Source organism: Pipistrellus hanaki, assembly GCF_964339955.1.
Source record: "Pipistrellus hanaki genome assembly, chromosome: 8".
NCBI lineage: Eukaryota > Metazoa > Chordata > Mammalia > Chiroptera > Vespertilionidae > Pipistrellus > Pipistrellus hanaki.
The window spans coordinates 50,931,792-50,951,977 of NC_140510.1; the positions used below are offsets into that span (position 1 = coordinate 50,931,792).

The 20,186-nt window shown below is 36.2% G+C and overlaps 1 protein-coding gene across 3 annotated transcripts in view; it reads right to left on the minus strand.

Moving 5' to 3' along the window:
* SESTD1 (SEC14 and spectrin domain containing 1) overlaps positions 1 to 20,186 on the minus strand; it is a 96,094-nt gene that overhangs the window by 40,024 nt on the left and 35,884 nt on the right. For all 3 annotated transcript variants that reach the window (XM_084892593.1, XM_084892594.1, XM_084892595.1), the window contains 3 exons: positions 15,094 to 15,202; positions 10,130 to 10,220; positions 5,381 to 5,494 (listed from right to left, as the gene is read on the minus strand). In XM_084892593.1, the coding sequence (XP_084748719.1) occupies positions 5,381 to 5,494; positions 10,130 to 10,220; positions 15,094 to 15,202 (314 nt within the window). The remainder of the gene's footprint in view (positions 1 to 5,380; positions 5,495 to 10,129; positions 10,221 to 15,093; positions 15,203 to 20,186) is intronic.

Below are 20,186 nucleotides of genomic sequence, written 5' to 3' on the forward strand. Positions count from 1 at the left end.
GCCTCTTTGGAAAAACAATTTGGCATTATCTTGAAATCGTAAACATTTCTATAACTTATGCCTGGATATTCTGCAAACAAAAACTTTATACAAGTTTATCAGGAGACATATACCTGCGTATGTTTATAGAGCATCATTTATAATGGTGAAAGAATGGAAACAACCCAAATACCCATCTACAGAACAAGTATATTGTTTTTATTCACACAATGGAAACACATTCAGCAGTGAGCATGCATCAACTGCATCTAATGCAAGAATATGCATAACTCTTAGACAGGCAATGAAGAGTGAGAAAAAGCAAGTCAGTCAAGACTAAAATCATGATACCCTATTTATAAAACTCAAAAAAACAAATAATACTAAACATATTATTTTTAGAATAAATATCCATAAATAACTCTCTAGATATAAATATAAAAGATAAACATTCTCTACTTTCTTCTAAAGATTTTCTTTCACATTTATGTTTTTAATACACACATACAAAAAGAAAACCTAAACAGAAGATGAAAAAACACAAATAATAGGTGTTCAGGGATGGGGATAGGTGAGTGGGATCAGAGAGGGGCACTCAGATTTATTTTAAATTTTAGATATTTGAGTTCTTAGGTTATGTGGTAGGTACTCAAGTGTTTGTTTTATTATTAAGATTCTTATATACATTTTTAAATAGTATGTACCAAATGCCATATTAAAAAACTAAAAACAGAAAAGAAGGAAATAACTTATAGAAGAAACAAGATGAGATCTCAACCTCAGACTGGGGAAACGGTACCTCTTCAGAGTCAGCAAACAAGGGGGTTAGAGGTAGAACAAGAAAAATAGGGAGGTGTGATGACAGGGAAGTTGAGACTTCATGTGATTCTTTTTTCCATTAAAAAAAAAATAAAAATAGTAAGATACAGAACATTAGATTACATTTTTTGTTAGTTTAATGACAGCAAACTGTATAATATCTGTCAACTTTAAATAGCAACTTACTGTTATCTCTAGGATAAGGAGCTTAGCATATTTTACTATTTAGGTACCAATGGGAGCTAATTTAAAATAAACAATAGAATAAAAGAAACACAGAGAAGTACTTGTCACAGAGGGCTTTATTTTATCCTCTGGCTCCAATGCAGCTTCTTTAGACTAGTTCTTAGAGACAAGCATGAAGTTAAACATTCAACAATAAGTGGAGTTAAGCCACAGAAACTAAATATGCTGCCTCGAACTCCTTTTGGGATCCAGGCAGACACTTCCACTCTACAAAGATTAAACACAATCAGATCCCAGGGGAGCTTCTCTTTTCTCTAAAAATGTCTATTTATTAACTAAGTATATACTAACAATTTATTTATTCGATAAGGAAATGAACTACCTGCTAAAATGACCATCAATTCATATCTGAAAAGATGACATTTCCAAAACACTCCTAAAAAAAAAAAAAAGACTGAACAGAAAATACAATGAATGGGAAATATAATAAGTGGTCTTTCTGCTCTATAACTGTACCTTATTTGGCCCAATATTCTATTTAAAACACTGAAATATCTTTTTAAAAAAACCTGTCTATCATGTCCCTCATATTATAACAGCTTTTAATGATGTGCTGTTTATTTGCTAAATAATCATTATCTAATGGAAATTAAATTTATTTATTAAAAGTATTATTTATTTGATGTTATATATTTTAATGTTGGAAATATAAAAATAAATAAGGTTCTATAAAGGAAATAGCTTTTTTTTATTGCTGTTTCTCCAATAACCCGGAGACAGCTGTACAACACTTTCATAAAGTGGATTAAAGATTTCTGGTTTGTTTCTAAAGTCTTTGTTGACAATACTCTAAATAAATAAACATGTTGTTGCTCCTCTGGTCATAATAGTGCAGAGAGCCAAAGGCTTTACTAGAATACTCCCAATTTCCAAATTTCTTTTTTAAGTTAAACACCATTAAAAGGGTCCTAAGCTAGGAGCCAATCATTCCCGGTTTACACCCTAGCTCTGACACAAACTCACCCTGTAGAAGTCAACCTAAAGGAATTCACTCCTGGCTTATTTCCCCAATCTGCCAAAGAAGCTACATTAAGTTATTAATGATGTCTCTTTAAGCTCTAAGAGAACATAATTCTGATCAGCTTCATCCCATACACTTAATTTGGACTACTGTTTCTAATATATGACCTGCTCTTGCCCAATGACGAGCACTTGTCACTTTCCATCCACTGATTAATCTCACTAAACACACACACACACACACACACACACACACACACACACACCTTTTTAGATTTTGCAGTACCTAAATCCATAAAACTATTGGCAACAGATTTCAAGTTTAATAAGCTAAAGGAAAAATCTGCAGTTACTCAGTTATTTGTGGCAAAGGTTTATTTGCATCTGAATATTTCCTTTAAAACTCATTTTCCTAAAATTAACTTAAATGTAAATAGTATAGATTCACTTTCTTTTATGACATAAAATATATTTAAGGATATATTACAGGAAGAAAGAAAAAAAGATCACTTTGCCAAATCCTTTTAAAGAAAGTAAACACTATGAAATTGTTTTAATAGTAAAGTCCTACATAAAACATTACTTTTTCCTTTATTTTATGTTGAGAGTTTAAGACAAATTAAATGAATATAAGCATAATATTTTATTAAATAGCACATGCCATTGTTCAAAAGTTTGAAAAATATTTAACATGTTATCTTTAACCAAAACTTTTGTGAAGGTTTTCTTTAATCTGAAATCAAATTTATAGAAAAGACTTAAATCTTGTCTCTCCCTTAATCCCACTCTTCTGTCTGTAACTAGAACACATATCCTTTCCTAATAAAATATTCTTAAAGAACATAACACTGAACTTGTTACTCTCCAAGCACTCAGATGTTTTACTTTTTAGTTTACTTATGCTAAGAATATATGTGTAAGATTTGGAATTAAAATGTGTCTTGCTAAGTCTTTGCGTGCTTAGTACATACTTATGTGTATGTGTGTTTATACATATACTACTATCTCAAGGTGCATGTTTGCTTGCATTTGTTTGCTGTAGAATATTTTTCTAAGGGAAAATAACTTTCTACAAAAACTGGAAAGAAGAATAAACAGAGGAACATGAAGACAATCTTTGGTCCTGTGTCCAACATTAGTATGGCCTCAGAAAAAGAACAGGATCAGATGCAGTAATAAAAAGACGCAACTATTAACTCAAATGGATCATAGATCTAAATATAAAACCTAAAATCCATAAGAAATTTTTTTAAATGTATTTTTATTAACTTCCGAGAAAAAAGGGAAGACAGAGAATCATTGATTGGCTGCTTTCTACACGCCCCCTACTGGGGGTCAAGCCCGCAACCCAAGCATGTACCCTTGACAGCAATCAAACCTGGGGACCCTTTAGTCAGGAGGCCAATACTCTATCCAGTGAGCCACACCAGCTAGGGCTAAGAGAAATCTTTGTGACCTTAGGTTAGGCAAAAATTTCTCAGCTATAGCACAAAAAGCCTTGTTTATTAAAAAAAATTTTTTTTAAAGTTGCACTTCATTAAAGTTAAAAACTTCTTGAAACATGCTGTTAAGATCTTGCAAGGCAAATGACAGAAAAGTAACATTTGCAAATTATACAGCTCATAAAAGACCTCTAACCAAATTCGTATAGAACTTTCATATTTTAATAGCAAGAAAACAAAGGCCTTGTTTATATTTTTTTAAATGGGCAAAAATGTTTACCACCAAAGAAAATAAATAATGGCATATAAACATTTGAAAATGAACTTGTATCATTAGTCATTAGAGAGATACAAGTTAAAACCAAAATGATACACCTCTACACACCCACTAGAATAACTATAATTTCAACAAACAAAAACTGACAATACCAAGTGCTAGCAAGAATGGAAATTTCATACTTTGCTGGTGAGAATGCAAAATTATATAGCTGCTTTCAAATTCTACTTTGGAAGTGTTTTATAAAGGTAAATATATACTTACCATATGACCCACCAATCTAATTCCTTAGTATTTTACCCCTCAAGATAAAAACTTCATATAAAAGCCTATAATGAATGTTTATAGTACTTTATTGTAATCACTAATAACTGAACACAACTTGTGGAATGGACACACAGACTGTGGTACAGCTTCACGATGGATTACTGTAACTCAGTAATAAGAACTATCAATAGATACAAGATGGCTGAATCTCAAGTGCAAATGCGCATGTGAAAAAATGTTACATAATGTATCATTCCATTTCCATGACATTCTAGAAAAGGCAAAACTATAGGGACAGAAAACAGTTCCCTAGTTGCCTGGGACTAGAGATGGAAGAAGTCGTTGACTACAAAGAAGTGTGATGGAAATTTTTGGCATGATGAGATATTTCCTGTTTTCCTGATTGTGATGTGGTTACATACCTGTTTGTGTTTGTGTTTGTGTTTGTCAAAACTCTCAAAACTGTACACTAAAATGGATACATTTTATTGCAAATAAATTATAACCTAATATTTTCTTTTAGTGAAGAAAAAAATCACTCATTTTAAAACATTTCAAAGCTACCTCATTTAAGAACTAACCAGGCTTTCTGAAATCTTTCTCAGACACATTAGCAATCTATCCTCCAGACCAAAAATACATTGACACTGACTTTATTGAAAATAAACATGTGTAGCAAGGTCCATAATGAGTCTTAACTGTCTGGCTTGTAAAAGCATTGAAGGCTCTATATTCTATAGGTAAAGATTGGACTTTATACATCTTGCAAAGCTCCCATATTTTATTTAACTGGTGTAAAGTTTAGTATCTATCAACTCTCCTACTAGGAAGCTGGGATTAACAGGTTGTGAAAGGAAAAATATAAGAAAAATTGTTTAAATTTATATTTCATCTTTGGCCTTATTCCTGATCTAAAATAAGATGTATTTTCATGCAAGGAAAGTGAGAGGGAGAGAGAAATGTCAATAGGAAAGGATGGATAATTGTGTTCATGTATCAAAATCAAACCAGATACTAAAAAAAATAAAAAATTGGCATATCATATAAAATATGTGCTGCCCTCAATTACAAAATGTCTATGATTTCCTAGTAGGACTTACATGTCCTGTGGTAATTCTTTTTGACTAAAAAGTTTTTGACTAAAAAGTTTCTACTTACTCAAATGAGTTAACAAAGAGTGATATGAATGGAAATAAGAAAGCATTTGTTGTCTTTGACAAAGCATCATAATTCATTCAACAAGTATCTGAATGATGACTATATACTTACTGATCATTGCTTAGGCATTGAGGAAGCATTACTTAAGCACTGCATAGTATTCAAAGCTGCACAAACAAAACAATACCAGCAAAGCGCTATTTTTAAAGATAAAACACACTTCTATATTTACCTCAAAGCCAAGTCTATCCTTTTCTTTCCAAAAGCAAAAATGTGTTACTTTCTTATCCCAGAATTCATCTGGCTTTACCACACAAACCAGGGACACCTCAGCTGGAACGACATTCTGTAAAACATTAAAAAATGATTATAAATTATATATGTAAAATGAATAGTTTATTAAAGTTATAAATTACTAGATATTCATGATTAGGCTGAGTAGTTAAGAGACCTTTGGAAAATAATTAAAATAATGAAGTAGAAGAAATACTCCAAACTTAAAAATATGTATGACAATAAAGAAATACTTGAAAGACAAGCTGTCTCAGAAAAGATTACAGTGTTCCATTGTGAAGGTAAATAGCAATACACACAGTACAAGTTGATTGTTTTTGTTTTACTGAATCTCTCAAACAGGAATATGTATAGATATAAACTGCAAGACAATTTTAGTTGAAAAATTATAAAATTTCTTTTTTCTAATCCAATTTTCTTGGAGAAATTCTTCAAATAATGTAAAATCAATTTTCTCACAAAATAAGTTTCTTATAGGTCACTATACAAAAAAGCCAAGATGCTGCATGATTATTAACTTAATGAGGACAAAGCTAATCTTTGATTAATACAATTTCACATTTAATAGATATGGTTATTCATATGACCTAAAAATGGAAATTAACATTTATCCATGTATAAATACCCCATGTATACTTTATCAGCAAGCTCCTTATACATATCTTAAATTTGCCCGTTTTTGTGACCTACATTGCTAATATCCCAAACTAGTCAGCCTTTTGAAATATTCTCTGAACAGACCGCCCTGCTTCATGTTTCCTCTACTCAGAATAACATTCAACCCCTCACCAAGGTCTAGAAGGCCCTCCAGGGCCAGTGACCTCTCAGACCTCATCTCATACCTTTCTCCTAAGCTCACTCCTCACCAGTTATTGATGGCCTTGCTGCTCCTGGAATGTAAGAAGTCTGTTCCCACCTCAGGGCTTTTGCCTTGACATTTCCTGTCTGGAATGTTCTTTGTCTCATACAGGAATGCTCCCTCAGTTCATTTAGGGTTCTACTGAAATATTCCCTCTTCACTAATCACCCTACCTAACATAGCACCATTGGCTCAGTCTCCTTTTACCACTGTATTTTTCTTCCTAGTATTTACCACTATCTGATGTTTCATTATTTAGTAATTTTCCTCTTTATTACCTAACCTTCCAGTAGAACATAAGCTGCCCAATGACAGGTACCTTATCTATCATGTCACTCCTATGTGCCCGGCATATAGAGGACACTCCATATATACAGTATATTTATTGCATAAATGAATCTGCATTAACAGTGGCTTTCATCCTTCAACTTTACAGAAGAATAAATTGAGCTTCAGAGAACTAAAGTAATTTATCCAAAATAAAAAGTGATGGCGCTGTAATGGAAACTAGGCCTGCCTGACTCTAAAGTTCTACCACACCATTTCAAATGTTCTAGACTAGGGATCAGAGTAAATTCTTTCTGAAAGGCCAGATAATAAATATTTTAGGCTTTGCATGCAATACAGCCTATGTTGCAATTATTTAAAATTCTGTCCCTGTAGTATAGAAGAAGCCATAAGCAAATATGTAAACAAATGAGTGTGGTTGAGTTCCAATAAAACTTCATTTACAAACTCCAGGGACCAACAACCATAAATTTATATTCTATACCATAAGTGGTATAACGGAATGATGATAACATAATAATACAATGTTATTATTAATTAGGGAATGATAGAAGACCTTCCTACTTAAAACATGGCAATGGGCACATCACAAACCTACTGTTCTCTGTAATGACTGGGCTATGAAAAACTAAGTAAAAGATCTTATTAATTTCCATTTTATTAAAAATCAAATCAAAACTTTTACCAGAGGGACAAGGAAGTTCAAGGTAGATTAAGGCTTATTCATATGACTTGTGAAAGTATTATTTCAAAATTATTAAATATTAAAGCTGTGAGAAACAAGAGAAACCAAGCCACCCATCTGAGAGAATATTGGCTGTTGGCAGAGCCAGCACTAAGTTCTGGGCTCCCAATCAACTGATACCAGTGCCTTCTGAAATAAAAGCATGTAGAAAATGTTTGACTAGGAGCAAACAACAGGCCACTGCAATTTCTGAAAATGTTAAGTATTTATAAATCCAAAAGTTGTTAAAATACCTATCAGAAAAGAAATTACAAAAAGGGATTAAATCATCCATTGATTGTTCTTCAAAACTGCCACTGATCAAAGTCCACTTCAGACAGCAAGTTCCAGTGCATTGTGACACAGTTAAGTAATGGGATGAAAGGAAGAACACAGGTCGTAATTAATGGATTTCTCACTTAATAGTTATTTTAACAACTTTGACAGAGAAGAGTTAATCTTTGTGTTTGGGATATAACAGCACTGGAAACATATTTGACAGAAAAAGTAATGACAGAACACTAATCTGTGCTCTGTTGAAAACTGATCCTCAGGAGGCTATATGTTTTTTTCTTTTTAAAAAAATATTTTATTTATTTTTTTACAGAGAGGAAGAGAGAGGGATAGAGAATTTGAAACATCGATGAGGGAGAATCATCGACCAGCTGCCTCTTGCACACCCCCCACTGGGGATGTGTCTGCAACTAAGGTACATGCCCTTGACCGAATCGAACCCAGGATCCCTCAGTCCGCAGGCTTGATGCTCTATCCACTGAGCCAAACCGGTTTCGGCTATGTGGGGTTTTTTTTTCCCAATCAAATTGAGTGATTCTTCTTTATTTTTCCAAATTTTTATTTATTAATTTTAGAGAGAAAGGAAGGAAAAAAGTAAGAAACAGCAATTTTTGCTGGTCTGCTTATTTATGCATTCATTGTTTGATTCTTGAATGTGCCCTGACTGGGGACAGAAACTACAACTTTGGCCTATCAGGACAATGCTCTATACAACTGAGCTACCTGGCCAGGGCCAAAGGAGTGATTCTAATATGAAGATTTAGGCCAAACAGTTAACAATAAAAAATGGGTAGATAATTTGGGGACCATCTCAGATTTATCACCTAGAAAATATAAACTTTGTAAAGGATAAAGTTAAGACCATGCTTAGGACATGATAATTTCAATCTTGGCTCCTTCCCATATTCCCTACAAGAATCTCACTAAGTTATTTAAAATCCTTGAACCTCAGTTCACTTTTGTGGATAATAGAACCTGCTTCCCAAGGCTCTAAGAATAAAATTCAATGAGATAATTTATATGGCAAGCTCAGTATAGTACTCAAACTCTATTAAGCACTAAAACTGAAAAATAAATTACCAGTTTCCACACCTTGAATCCCTTTTCCTAATTATCCCAAATAAAAGATATAACATTGAGTCATTCTCCTTAATTAATTTTTTTAATTATACTCCTTTCTACAAAATCCTGAAGCAGCTACCAATGATTTCCTAGTTCATTTAAAATTCTTGATCTGGCTTTAAGTATCACTGACATTTACCTAACTGAATGCTCACTATCCCATGGAGCGGCCAACTTTCATTTCCCCCACACTGGCCTGCCTTCCACGCCCTTCATTTCAGAGCTGTCTCTAAAGTCAGTGTTCTGCCAAAAATGCTCTTTTCACTCTCTTTTGTTTAAATTATACAATCTCTTATATTTCACTCACTTAATTTTTACCTTCTCTAGAAGTCCTTTTGAGGAAACCCAGGTAAGAGCAATATAGCCCTTTCAATTATTCAAATACTAGAGGCTCAGCATAGTTCACTTCCACTTACCTAAGCTGGGCCCCCCACCCATCACCGCTTGTAGCTCACACCCGCCCTCCGCCTCTGGGAGACTCGCTAGTAGCTTACGCCTGGCCCTGGCCCTCCACTCCTAGCTCACTGGTCCGCCCTCCACACCACTCTAAGGTCTCCTCCGCTAGTGGCTCGCTGCCCCACCCCGCCCACCTGGATGCTCATTTGGTCACGTAATGTCACAGCCATAGGCCTTTTATTAGTATAGGTTTTATTTTTCCATTTCTGATCATAGTATCCTCAACACGCTTATAATACATCAACAAATGTTTACTGAGTTCCTACTTATATGCAAGGGACCGTGTATGTTTTCTGTGAGGAGCACAAGACTATAAAACACAAGACCAGAATCAGACTGGGGCCTGTATAATTGCAGATGTTCATCAAATGCTAATTTGTGAGCTTCTAGAGTCGATGGGGATACAGCTGTTAAGTACAGTTCTTCTGGATTAGAAAGGAATAGACCATCTTGATTCCTGGTGCATTGTGGAGGAAAAGAGGGTGGGGGGAAGACAGAAGGGAGACACTTATCAAAACCACCCAAGAAGCTTTTGCAGAATTAAAATTATTGATACATACTCCTACTCCCTACCTCTAGTATCAGAATGGGGTAGAGTAGAGATGACGCAGATATAACAGTCCGCAAAGGCTCCCAGGTGTATATGATAATGTCTCCCCTCACACTTTTACCCTGACTGGCCTATTTCTTAAATTACTTAAACATGACATTATTTTTGATCATTTACAAACCTTCAGAATGGGGCTGGCATTTATTTTACTCTTCAAAGTCAAACCTACAAGAATTGAATTTAATGTATCAAACCAATAGTTAGCTGTGTATTTCAGAACTCAGTAACTGCTAAGAAGCCTGGCATAGTCCTATAAATGAAATGCATTGGCCATTATCACCATATCTGTTGCTGTAAAATAAAACCATTTTTTGAAAGCCAAAAATAAAATTACCTGTAGCATTAAGACTACCGTTTTCACCACATTCCACTGTGATTTTCTGCCATCCACAATCACGGTAAATCCTCTAGCCTTACACTTTTCACTGAAATGAAACAAAACTACAAAATATTAAACTTTATATTTTATTCTTCACAATTCTAAATAAAGTTCACATCTTAATTGTATATGGAGCAGCATTAATCATTTGAGTTTTCTCAAGCAATTTGTTCTTCTCATTTCAGGAAATAATGAATATTTACAAGCTATTTTGGCAAGAAATTTACTTTAAAAGCATGGAAAGTCACTTTCTTAAAAAGAGAAGAAATCAAAGTAATCTTCAAATAGTCTCACTGGTCTCTTAATTTCTTAATCTATAAAATGGGATCACAGTGAAGTAGGTAACTAATGACTGCCAAGTGAACACATAATTTTCATCTCTTCTTTCTGTCTGAAGTATAAGGTTTGTAAAGTGATACTGTAAAACAGGTAGGAAATAAAGTAAGCTATTACTGAACCATTGGAAAAGGGCCTCTTTGTGTTCTTTTGGAGAAAAGTAATGAGATGAGGTAGTGTGCACAGTAATCCAAAGCTTGAATATAGCATCTCTAACCCACCTTTGCTCTCACTTTTGCACTCTCCATCATTGACCAGCAAAATATTATGTTGTGTGTTGGAAAATGTGTTATTGCTATATAATTATCTATTACTCAAGGACTTACTAACACTTTCCAAAAGCCTACCCTAGTAAAATGCAACTATATGAAAAAAAAACTCCATTCTAAAACCAAGCCACGTAGCTCTGTTATTATTGTTGTTGTTGTTCTTGTTTTACTTATAAAATCAATTGGATGCAGGGATCTCAATTACCCTTCCTCCAATACAGTGGAAGAAACTACAGCTTTGCTTAGCAGAGCAAGGATTTATAGTGAAACCTCTCTCCACTCAAAGTTCTCCCAATTGTGTATATTACAGGAAAGGTAAACAGTGGACCCTTTCTTGAGATTTAAATCCAACAGTGAGGGGATTTTGCTAATCCTCCCTTAATCCCTCTAAGAATTCACATTAGCTTCAAGAGGGTTTTTGGAGAAGTGATGTCCAATTCTAATGAAAAACAGTAAGATCATAAGAATGATATTGTTAAAGGCAGGAACAGAACCTGAGCTTCCAAAAAAAGAGTTAGAAGTATGCAACAGGTGAAACAAATTGAATCATATCCTATATAATATTCTATATAATAAAAGGTTAATATGCAAATAGACAAAATGGCAGACCAACCAACCAATCAAAGAGTAATATACTAATGATATGCTAAGGCTGCTCAACCACTCGCTATGATGTGCACTGACCACCAGGGGGCCAATACTCCAACTGGTAGGTTAGCTTGGACTGAGGGAGGTGAGCTGGACACGCCCTGGAGCCCTCCAGCAGTTCCTCCCTGACCAGATAGTCCCTCAGCCTGGCCTGCACCTTCTCACAATCCAGGACCCCTCAGGGGATGTTGGAGAGCTGGTTTTAGCCCAAACCCGCAGGCCACTCCCCTTGTAGGGCGCCAGATGCCGGGCTCATGACTGGTGAGCACGGCTCTGGCAGCACGAGCCTCTCCCAGTTGGGACTGATTGGGCACGAGCCTGCAGCAGGCACAGTGGGGCCGGGGTGAGCAGGAGTGGCAGGTAGGAGCTGCAGGCAGCATTGGATTGCGGGTTTTGGCCCAATCCCTGGAGGCCACCCTGAGGGACCCCCCACCTGTGCATGAATTCGTGCACCAGGCCTCTAGTGATCATATAAAAAACTTGCACACAAATGTTTATAGTAGCATAATTCAAAATAGCTAAAAGCAGAAATAACCCAAATGTCCTTCAATTGATAAATTGGAAAAACAAAATGTGATGATCCATATAATGAAATAATATTCAACCAAAAAAAAAATAAATAAAAGTACTGAAACATGCTAAATAGCATAGATAAACCTAGAAAAGAAGACAGACACAAAACTCCGTATGTTATAATAAGGTTCCATTTATATAAAATATCCAAAATGGGTAAACCCAGAGAGACAGAAGATAGCAGATTAGTGGTCATCAGAGGCTGGAAGGCGGGAAAGGGGAGTTCCTGCTAATGGGTATAAGGTTTCTTTTTAGGCTGATAAAAATGTTCTGTAATTACAGTGTGATGGTCACACCCACCTTGTGAATATACCTGCTGAAGGGTATGTGAATTTCATGGTATCTGAATTATATCTCAATAATTATATATCTCAAAAATAGAGGACCTACTAGTATTGTTGCGTTGGGTAGCAAGAAGTTGAGGCAATATAATAAGCACTTCTGGATTAGCAACAATGCATAAAGACTTACTGGGGAAAGCAAATCTGACATCTAATTGCTGGTTGTAGGATCAGGTAAGGAGGAAATTCCTGGAGTTCCCTACCAAGACACCTAGGAAGACCACTACGACTCAGAGAGGACAAAAGCCCAAGAGAGGTCAGCTGAAGAGGGTAACTGGCTATTGAGTGGTTTTTACATAAGTGGCAAGTCAGGGACTTCCAAAGCATTATGGGAATTTGCAGGAGGGAGAGCTAAGACACAGACTGCCTAGAAGAGAGCCTTTCCTGATGGGTACCAGAGCCAAGGGAAGTGAGCCACTCCCATAATTTGGTATTTTCTCCTCACTGGCATCTGCTTGTCTCAGGAACAGGTTACAGAACCTATTTTGTTAAGAAGTTTTACACAGGCTTTTAAATTTCAAAGCATATTCTAAATTAATCTGTATATTAAGACAAAGAAAGTAATGAAGCTTGCAAATACCATCTGCAGTGATCTTAAGGAGATGAAATACTCTAAATTAATCTCTTGAGGTACTTAAAAGCACCCTTAATCATAATTTTCTCACATTTTAATGAAATAGTTAATGGAAACACACATAATCCAAAGACACTATTTCATCTATTTAAAGGGAGAGGTGTTTTTTGTTTTTTTTTTGGTGGTTGTTTTTTTAACTTATTCCTTCAAGTGAAGTGACGGTTTAAACTGTTTTTAACAACATACATAATTTAGAAGCATGCTATGTACTTTATAAATGGCATGTTGGAGGAGCTGAAGTGCTATACTAACAAATTTTTATACTACCATTTACATGTTTATATTTTAAGAACAATAACAACAACAAACTATTAAAACCCTGCCTCCTTATTCCTACTGTTAAGAGCCTTTCGAGGGCGAGGTGACTCCGTTAAACAGGCAGTAAAAGAGAAGAGACTCCTCAGCAAGCTCACTCACTCTATGTGCCAGGGTTTCCTGAGCTCAGTGTTGGATAGTTCTTAATAATTTCTCTGATTACAATGAAGGGCTCCTTCTTCTCCACTCCCACAGCTCTACTTATACGTACATAACGGCACTAATTTCACTCATTCTTTTATTATAATTATTGTTTATAATTTATCTTCACTAGATAACATGCTCCCCAAAAAGCAAGAATATTATCTTACCGATATCTTGGCAGCTCCCAGCACAGTGCTTTAAATACAGAGGCCCTTTAAAAATGTAACATGATTCAATCAAATCACTCCTCAATCAGAATGCAGCAATGGCTTTCCTTCCAATTCAGAACTTAATGGCCTGCAAGGTCCTCTGTGTTCTGACTCCAGCCTCTCTCTCTAATCACTCTTCCAGAATGCTGTCCCTCTCTCAAGCTGCTCCAGCCACCTTACTGGTCTCACATGCTGAGCCTGCTTCTGTCTCAGGGCCTTTGCACTTACTGTTCCCTCTGTCTTAAATGTTCTTTCTTAATGCTCTTTCATCAAACATTTATAGGTCCTTTTCCTCAATTCAATCACATCTGATAAAATCTTACCATTTTGTAAAATACTGACTCACCTACCCTTCCCAAGCCATCTCTCTCTTAACTCTAGTGTTCATAGCCTTCATGAACATCTAATATGTTATGTATCTATTTGTAATATTAGTTTGACCATTAAGGCATAAGGCTGATAAGGGTGGGGCCTGGGTCTGCTTTGTTCACCCATCTCCGCAGTACTTACAAAAATGAGGAGCTCATTGTAGGACCTCATGTATTTACTGAGTGACTGAAGACTTATGACCTTAATGTCTGTGTAATTTTTGGCAAGTCATTAAACCCTTGTGCTCTGATGTTTCTTCTGTAACATAAATGAGTTTTCTACAACTAGGAAGAACCAATTTAAAATCTTAAATTTGGATTTTTTAAAAATGCAAAATTTGAGAAAAATAGAAAGGTAACTTCTATACCTGTTGGAGCACTACAGAATCAGGAATAACCTGGAGACATTTTTCAAATTCTAATGCCTGAGAGTCAACCTCAGAGATTCTGATCCAATTGTTTTTGGGAGGCCTAAATCACGAGACTTCAGCCCCCAAATATCACCAATGGGGGGGAAAAGTTGGGGACTTTTTTTGTTTTCCTTGTTGTTGAAATGAAGAATGGGCGCAAGCAAACAGAAAAGTATATGTTTTGTCTTCACCCAAGAAATATAAAAATTAAAAATCCAAAGACCTTTGGATTAAAATATAAATATTTTTTGCATTTTTAAAAACAAGAATATTTTAAACTCCTAATAGTCTTCACTCAATAAATTAAAATATGCAGGTGTACTTATATCTATACAGTGAAATACATAACTAAATAAAAGATACTTTCTATTCAACTCATTCCTCTAAGTTTCCTCAAGTTGCATGATAAATAAATACTCAATCTTCGCGTTCCTTAACAGTTGATAGTACATACATTTTGGAAATCTGTATATTATTCAGTGCCTGAAGAGCATAAAAAAGAGTATTTTATCTGTTATAGTATCAAAAATTACAGATTCTAGTGTTTTTAATTATAACTTCACTGCTAATAAAAGCAGATAAGTTAGCAAAGTATATTTTGACAATAGCAAAAATCATTAGTAATTGAATGAAGACATACTGAGATTTAAGAAAAGACACCTTAAGAGTCACCTTGGAATGCTGAGTAGATAGTCTAAGGTGACACTCAGCTCATCCATATTTGTCTGTTCCAAGCATAATGGAATTGTCAGAATGAGGCCACTTCGTCTGTCCTTTCCTCCTGTTAAAGAAAAAAAGGTAAATTTAACATGTAGTAGATTTTAAAGCACTGAACAAGTAATATATATTCGGGTTCAATGCTACTAAAATAATTACAAGTTTAAGATACCGGTAAAAAAATACCTAGTGGCTATTTATTTTATTTACTGTAAATGCCCATAGTAGTATAGCAAAATTATATAAAATTTAGGAAAAAAAATAAGAGGAAAAAATTCACCCATGAAATTTTCACTTACACATAGCAATTATCAGTTTAATTTTCTTCTTTCTAGTCTGCTTCTTAATTTAATCAACTCATCAAACACCTATTGTGAGCCCAGCACAATAAGCATTTACAAGTAAAATTAAACCAACCTAAGAAAAGCTTTGAGTCATAAGAAATAATGGTATGAAATGTGACAGTTTATTTGCTAGGTTGTGTTATAAAAAGAATTAAAGAAATGGAGAAGCCCTCGATGGTTTGGCTCAGTGGATAGTGTCAGCCTGTGAACTGAAAGGTCCCAGGTTTGATTCTGGTCTAGGGCACATGTCCAGGTTGTGGGTTCGATCCCCAGTAGGGGACTTGCAGGAGGGAGCAGATCCATGATTTTCTCTCATCGTGGATGTTTCTATCTCTCTCTCTCCCTCTTCCTTCCTCTGAAATCAATAAAAATATATTGAGGAAAAAAATGGAGGAAATGATAGAATTTATAAACAAAGCCAAAAGAGCATTCTGTGATGAGGACTGATATGAGCTAACACACAAAGGTCAGCTAGACATTCTTTGTTCATGAGGCAATAAAGAGAAAGTCCTGCCCAGCAGAGAAGAGTGTATGGCACCTGGATATAGAAGCCCGAAAGCCAGGTAGTGAAACTTACCGTACATTTCATGTTTGTTCAGCTCCTATCAATTTTCCATTAGCAATAGAATGTAACCAATACTTTTATACACACAGAGCTTCTTTGAAAGTCCCCCATATGACTGACTTTGCACCCTAAAGCCCATCTTTTGATGCAAGTGATAGTGGTGTGGCCATTTTAGCAGCCTAAAAACCAGCAGATTCTAAAGGAAACAATTCTGTATTATCTAAAACTGGAGTGGGAACCTTTTTCTGCCAAAGGCAATTTGTATATTTATAACATCATTATGGGTCATACCAAATTATCAACTTAAAAATTAGCCTGCTATATTTGGTAAACATTTAATTAACTCCCCCAATGCCTTGGCAGGCCCAAACCAAATGATTTCACGGGCCTTATATGGCCCATCAGCTGGACGTTCCCCACCCCTGATCTAAAAGGTGTGAACAAGATGACTGTTATGAGTGCCATAAATGCAATTTTTTTTCTTTTTTTTAATATGTTTTATTGATTTTTTTACAGAGAGGAAGGGAGAGAGATAGAGAGTTAGAAACACGGATGAGATAGAGTCATCGATCAGCTGCCTCTTGCATGTCCCCTACTGGGGATGTGCCGGCAACCAAGGTACATGCCCTTGACCAGAATCAAACCCTGGACCCTTCAATCCACAGGCTGACACTCTATCCACTGAGCCAAAACGATTTTGGCAACATAAATGCAATTCTTGATGTACCAACCATAGAGGATCCTTTTATTAATCATAAAAATTATTGATATTCAACCATTTTATTTAACCTCAATAAATGGTAATCAAGTGATTCAACTTGATCAACAGATAACCAATTGAGACTTTCAATTGCACGTTTGGTTTGTTTGTTTGTTTGTTTTGTCTAGAGTGTTAAGATTTAAAAAAAAAAAACAACAAAAAACAGATTGCACCCATAGTTTTCTAACTCTGTTCCCAGAATGATTTTGGTTTAAAAAGTTTTCTCTATTTTTAAACAAGTTTGAAAATTAAGTGTTAATTTAATGGTTAAAATAATTAATGGCCAATGGAGAAAAATCAAGAGCGGTGGTCTAAGAGATGTTTCATTTTCTCCTCAAAAAATTTTAATCTTGGAGGGAATCCAAGATGGCTGCTCGGGTAGGCAACTAGCCGCAGCCGCACACAACAATTTTAATAAAATACAACTAAAATATAAAATGGACATTACCCAGAACTACAGGAAAGTCGACTGACTGGAAATCCTACAACAAGAAGCAAGGAGAAAACCAGAAGGAAGCGCGGAGGAGCTGTAAAAGCCTAAGGTACGGAGACACGCGGCGCGCGGAGAGGACGGAGCCAGAGAGGAGGGAGGCCGAGTGCCTGGCGGGCGTTCCCTAGCGGAAAGGAGATAAAACTCCGACTGTGCTGGGCCCCTGACTGCTCTGAACCCCAGTTCTGGGCCAGACCCCGGGGACTCAGGCTCAGCCATAGGGAGCTGGGCTGTAAGTCAGAACCCCGGGGAATGGCGAGAGGAGGTCCCGGAGGCGCGCACACTGCCCCCAGAGAAGGGACGGTCGGCTGTGCCGCGGGATTGCCCTGACGGGAAGGAGACTGGGGCTCCAGACTGCTCTGAACGCCACCTCCAACTCCACTTCCAACTGAACTGAACCCCAATACCGGGCTCACTGTGGGAGAGCATAGACTGTTTGGCAGCAGGCGAAAATCGAGGGCACCTTTCTCTCAGAGGCGCCGGCAGCGAGCACTGAAGGACCCGCATAGGGCGGGGCTGACGGAAGCCAAAGCTGCAGGCTCCACCCTGAAACCCCGTCCCATCTGTAACTGCGAAATGCGACAACAAAATAGATCACAAACGAAAGAAATGGAGGACAAAAAGCGTCTGGATATAGAGTTCAAATCTACGCTTATAAGGTTTTTCAAGAATTTCCTAGAAAAGATGGATAAGGCCTATGAGGATATGAAAAGAGATCAACTAGAATTAATAAGGAATCAACAAGAAATGATAAGGGAGCAACAAGAAATAAAGAATACATTGTCTGAAATAAAAAATATTCTACAGAGTCCTAAAAACAGAAGGGAAGATCGCAAGAATCAAGTCAAAGATTTGGAACATAAAGAGCCAGAAGACACTCCTCTGCAGAAGCTAGAAGGCAAGAGAATCCAGAAAATTGAAGATAATGTAAGAAACCTCTGGGACAACTTCAAGCGAACCAACATCAGAATTATGGGGGTTCCAGAAGATGAGAGAGAGCAAGATATCGAAAACATACTGAAAGAAATAGTGACAGAAAACTTCCCCCACCTGGTGAAAGAATTTGACTTACAAGTCCAGGAAGCGCACAGAACTCCAAACAAAAGGAATCCAAAGAGAACCACACCGAGACACATCATTATTAAAATTCCAAGAGCAAAAGATAAAGAGAGAATATTAAAAGAAGCAAGAGCAAAGAAGGTAGTAACTTATAAAGGAGCACCTATACGATTGTCAGCTGACTTCTCAACAGAAACCATGCAGGCCAGAAGGGAATGGCAAGAAATATTCAAGGTGATGAATAGCAAGAACCTACAGCCAAAAATAAGCTACCCAGCAAAGCTATCACTCAGAATCGAAGGCCAGATAAAGAGCTTCACTAATAAAAAAAAGCTAAAGGAGTTCATCACCACCAAACCAGAATTATATGAATTGCTGAAGGGGGTTCTTTCAGAAGAGAAAGTAAACAAAGATAAAAATTATGAACAACAAATACGTAATTATCAACAAGTGAATCTAAAAACCAAGGAAATTAAAAAAAATCTGATGAACAATATTAACTGTTGAGTATAATAGAATCAGAGGTATGGAAGGGGAGTGAACTGATGATTCTTGGGGAAAAGGGGAGAGGGGGGCGTGGGAAGAGACTGAACATAAACTGTGCACCTATGGATGAGGACAATGGGGAGAGGGGAAAGGGCAGAGGGTGGGGTGGGAACCTGGTGGAGGAGAGCAATGGTGGGGGAGGGGGGGAAGGAACATTTGTAATAATATGAAAAATAAAAACTTATTAAAAAAATAAATAAATAAATAAATAATAAAAAAATAAATAAATAAATAAATAAATTTTAATCTTTATCTCTTCATTAATAAGATGGAAGACAAGTTAGGATGCAGGGTATCAAAAAAAATGGTTATCACATCTGGCCTGTAGCATGCTGACCCACTGTGGAATTGTCTTCAGGGGACAGGTCTCACATTCTAGTTAACTTTACACCCTTAGCTTGCACTATTAAACAATAAAACAATCACTGGTACAAACACAAAAGAGGGCAGAAACTGGCAGGAAAAGACTTTCAAGATAGGTAAGGTCAACAGTCAAATGCTGCACAGAGATGAGTGTCATAAGGAAGCAAAATATCAGAGATAAAGATTATAAAAGAATAATAATATCTACTCTTGGCAATGGTGTAGGCAAACAGGCATTTTGAAACAATATTGTTAGAGAGCAATCTGACAAAACGTCACACAAATTTAAAAGTAAATTTTCTTCTACAGGCCCACTTATAGAAATACATATTACAGAACTTGTACAACATGCACAAACTATGAATAAAAATGTTTCCTACAACACCATTCATATCAGAAAAGAATGGAAAAATGTGTCAACTGGTAAGGGAAGAGGATTCTTTATAAAAAGGAAATGCACGTTAATAAATAATAACTCTAATAGACAATACCTTTTTTGTCTATTATACTACCCTAGAAAGACATGTCAATTTACAGAGTGCTACAATATGCTTTGAAAAAAAAAGACATTAATAGTCTAAATATCAAGAAAATTCTGATAGGATCTAAAGTAGGGGTGTCGAACTCAGAGAAGGGGCCAAAATCTAAAACCCAGCCTAAATCGCGGGCCGAATGGTTTACTGAACAGTCATAAACTGACAATGTCATAAACTGACAGCGGAGTGCAGTGATGACAACGTGGTGCGGGCCACACTGCAAGGCCTGGCGGGCTGGATTTGGCCCGCGTGCCTTGTGTTTGACATATGTGATCTAAAGAGTAAGGAAGAAAAATCAAGATAACATAATAAAATAACCCTAAACAGGTTGGCCACAGTAGCTGTTCTAAATCATGTGCTAATTTACTCAGTGATCCAGAATTCC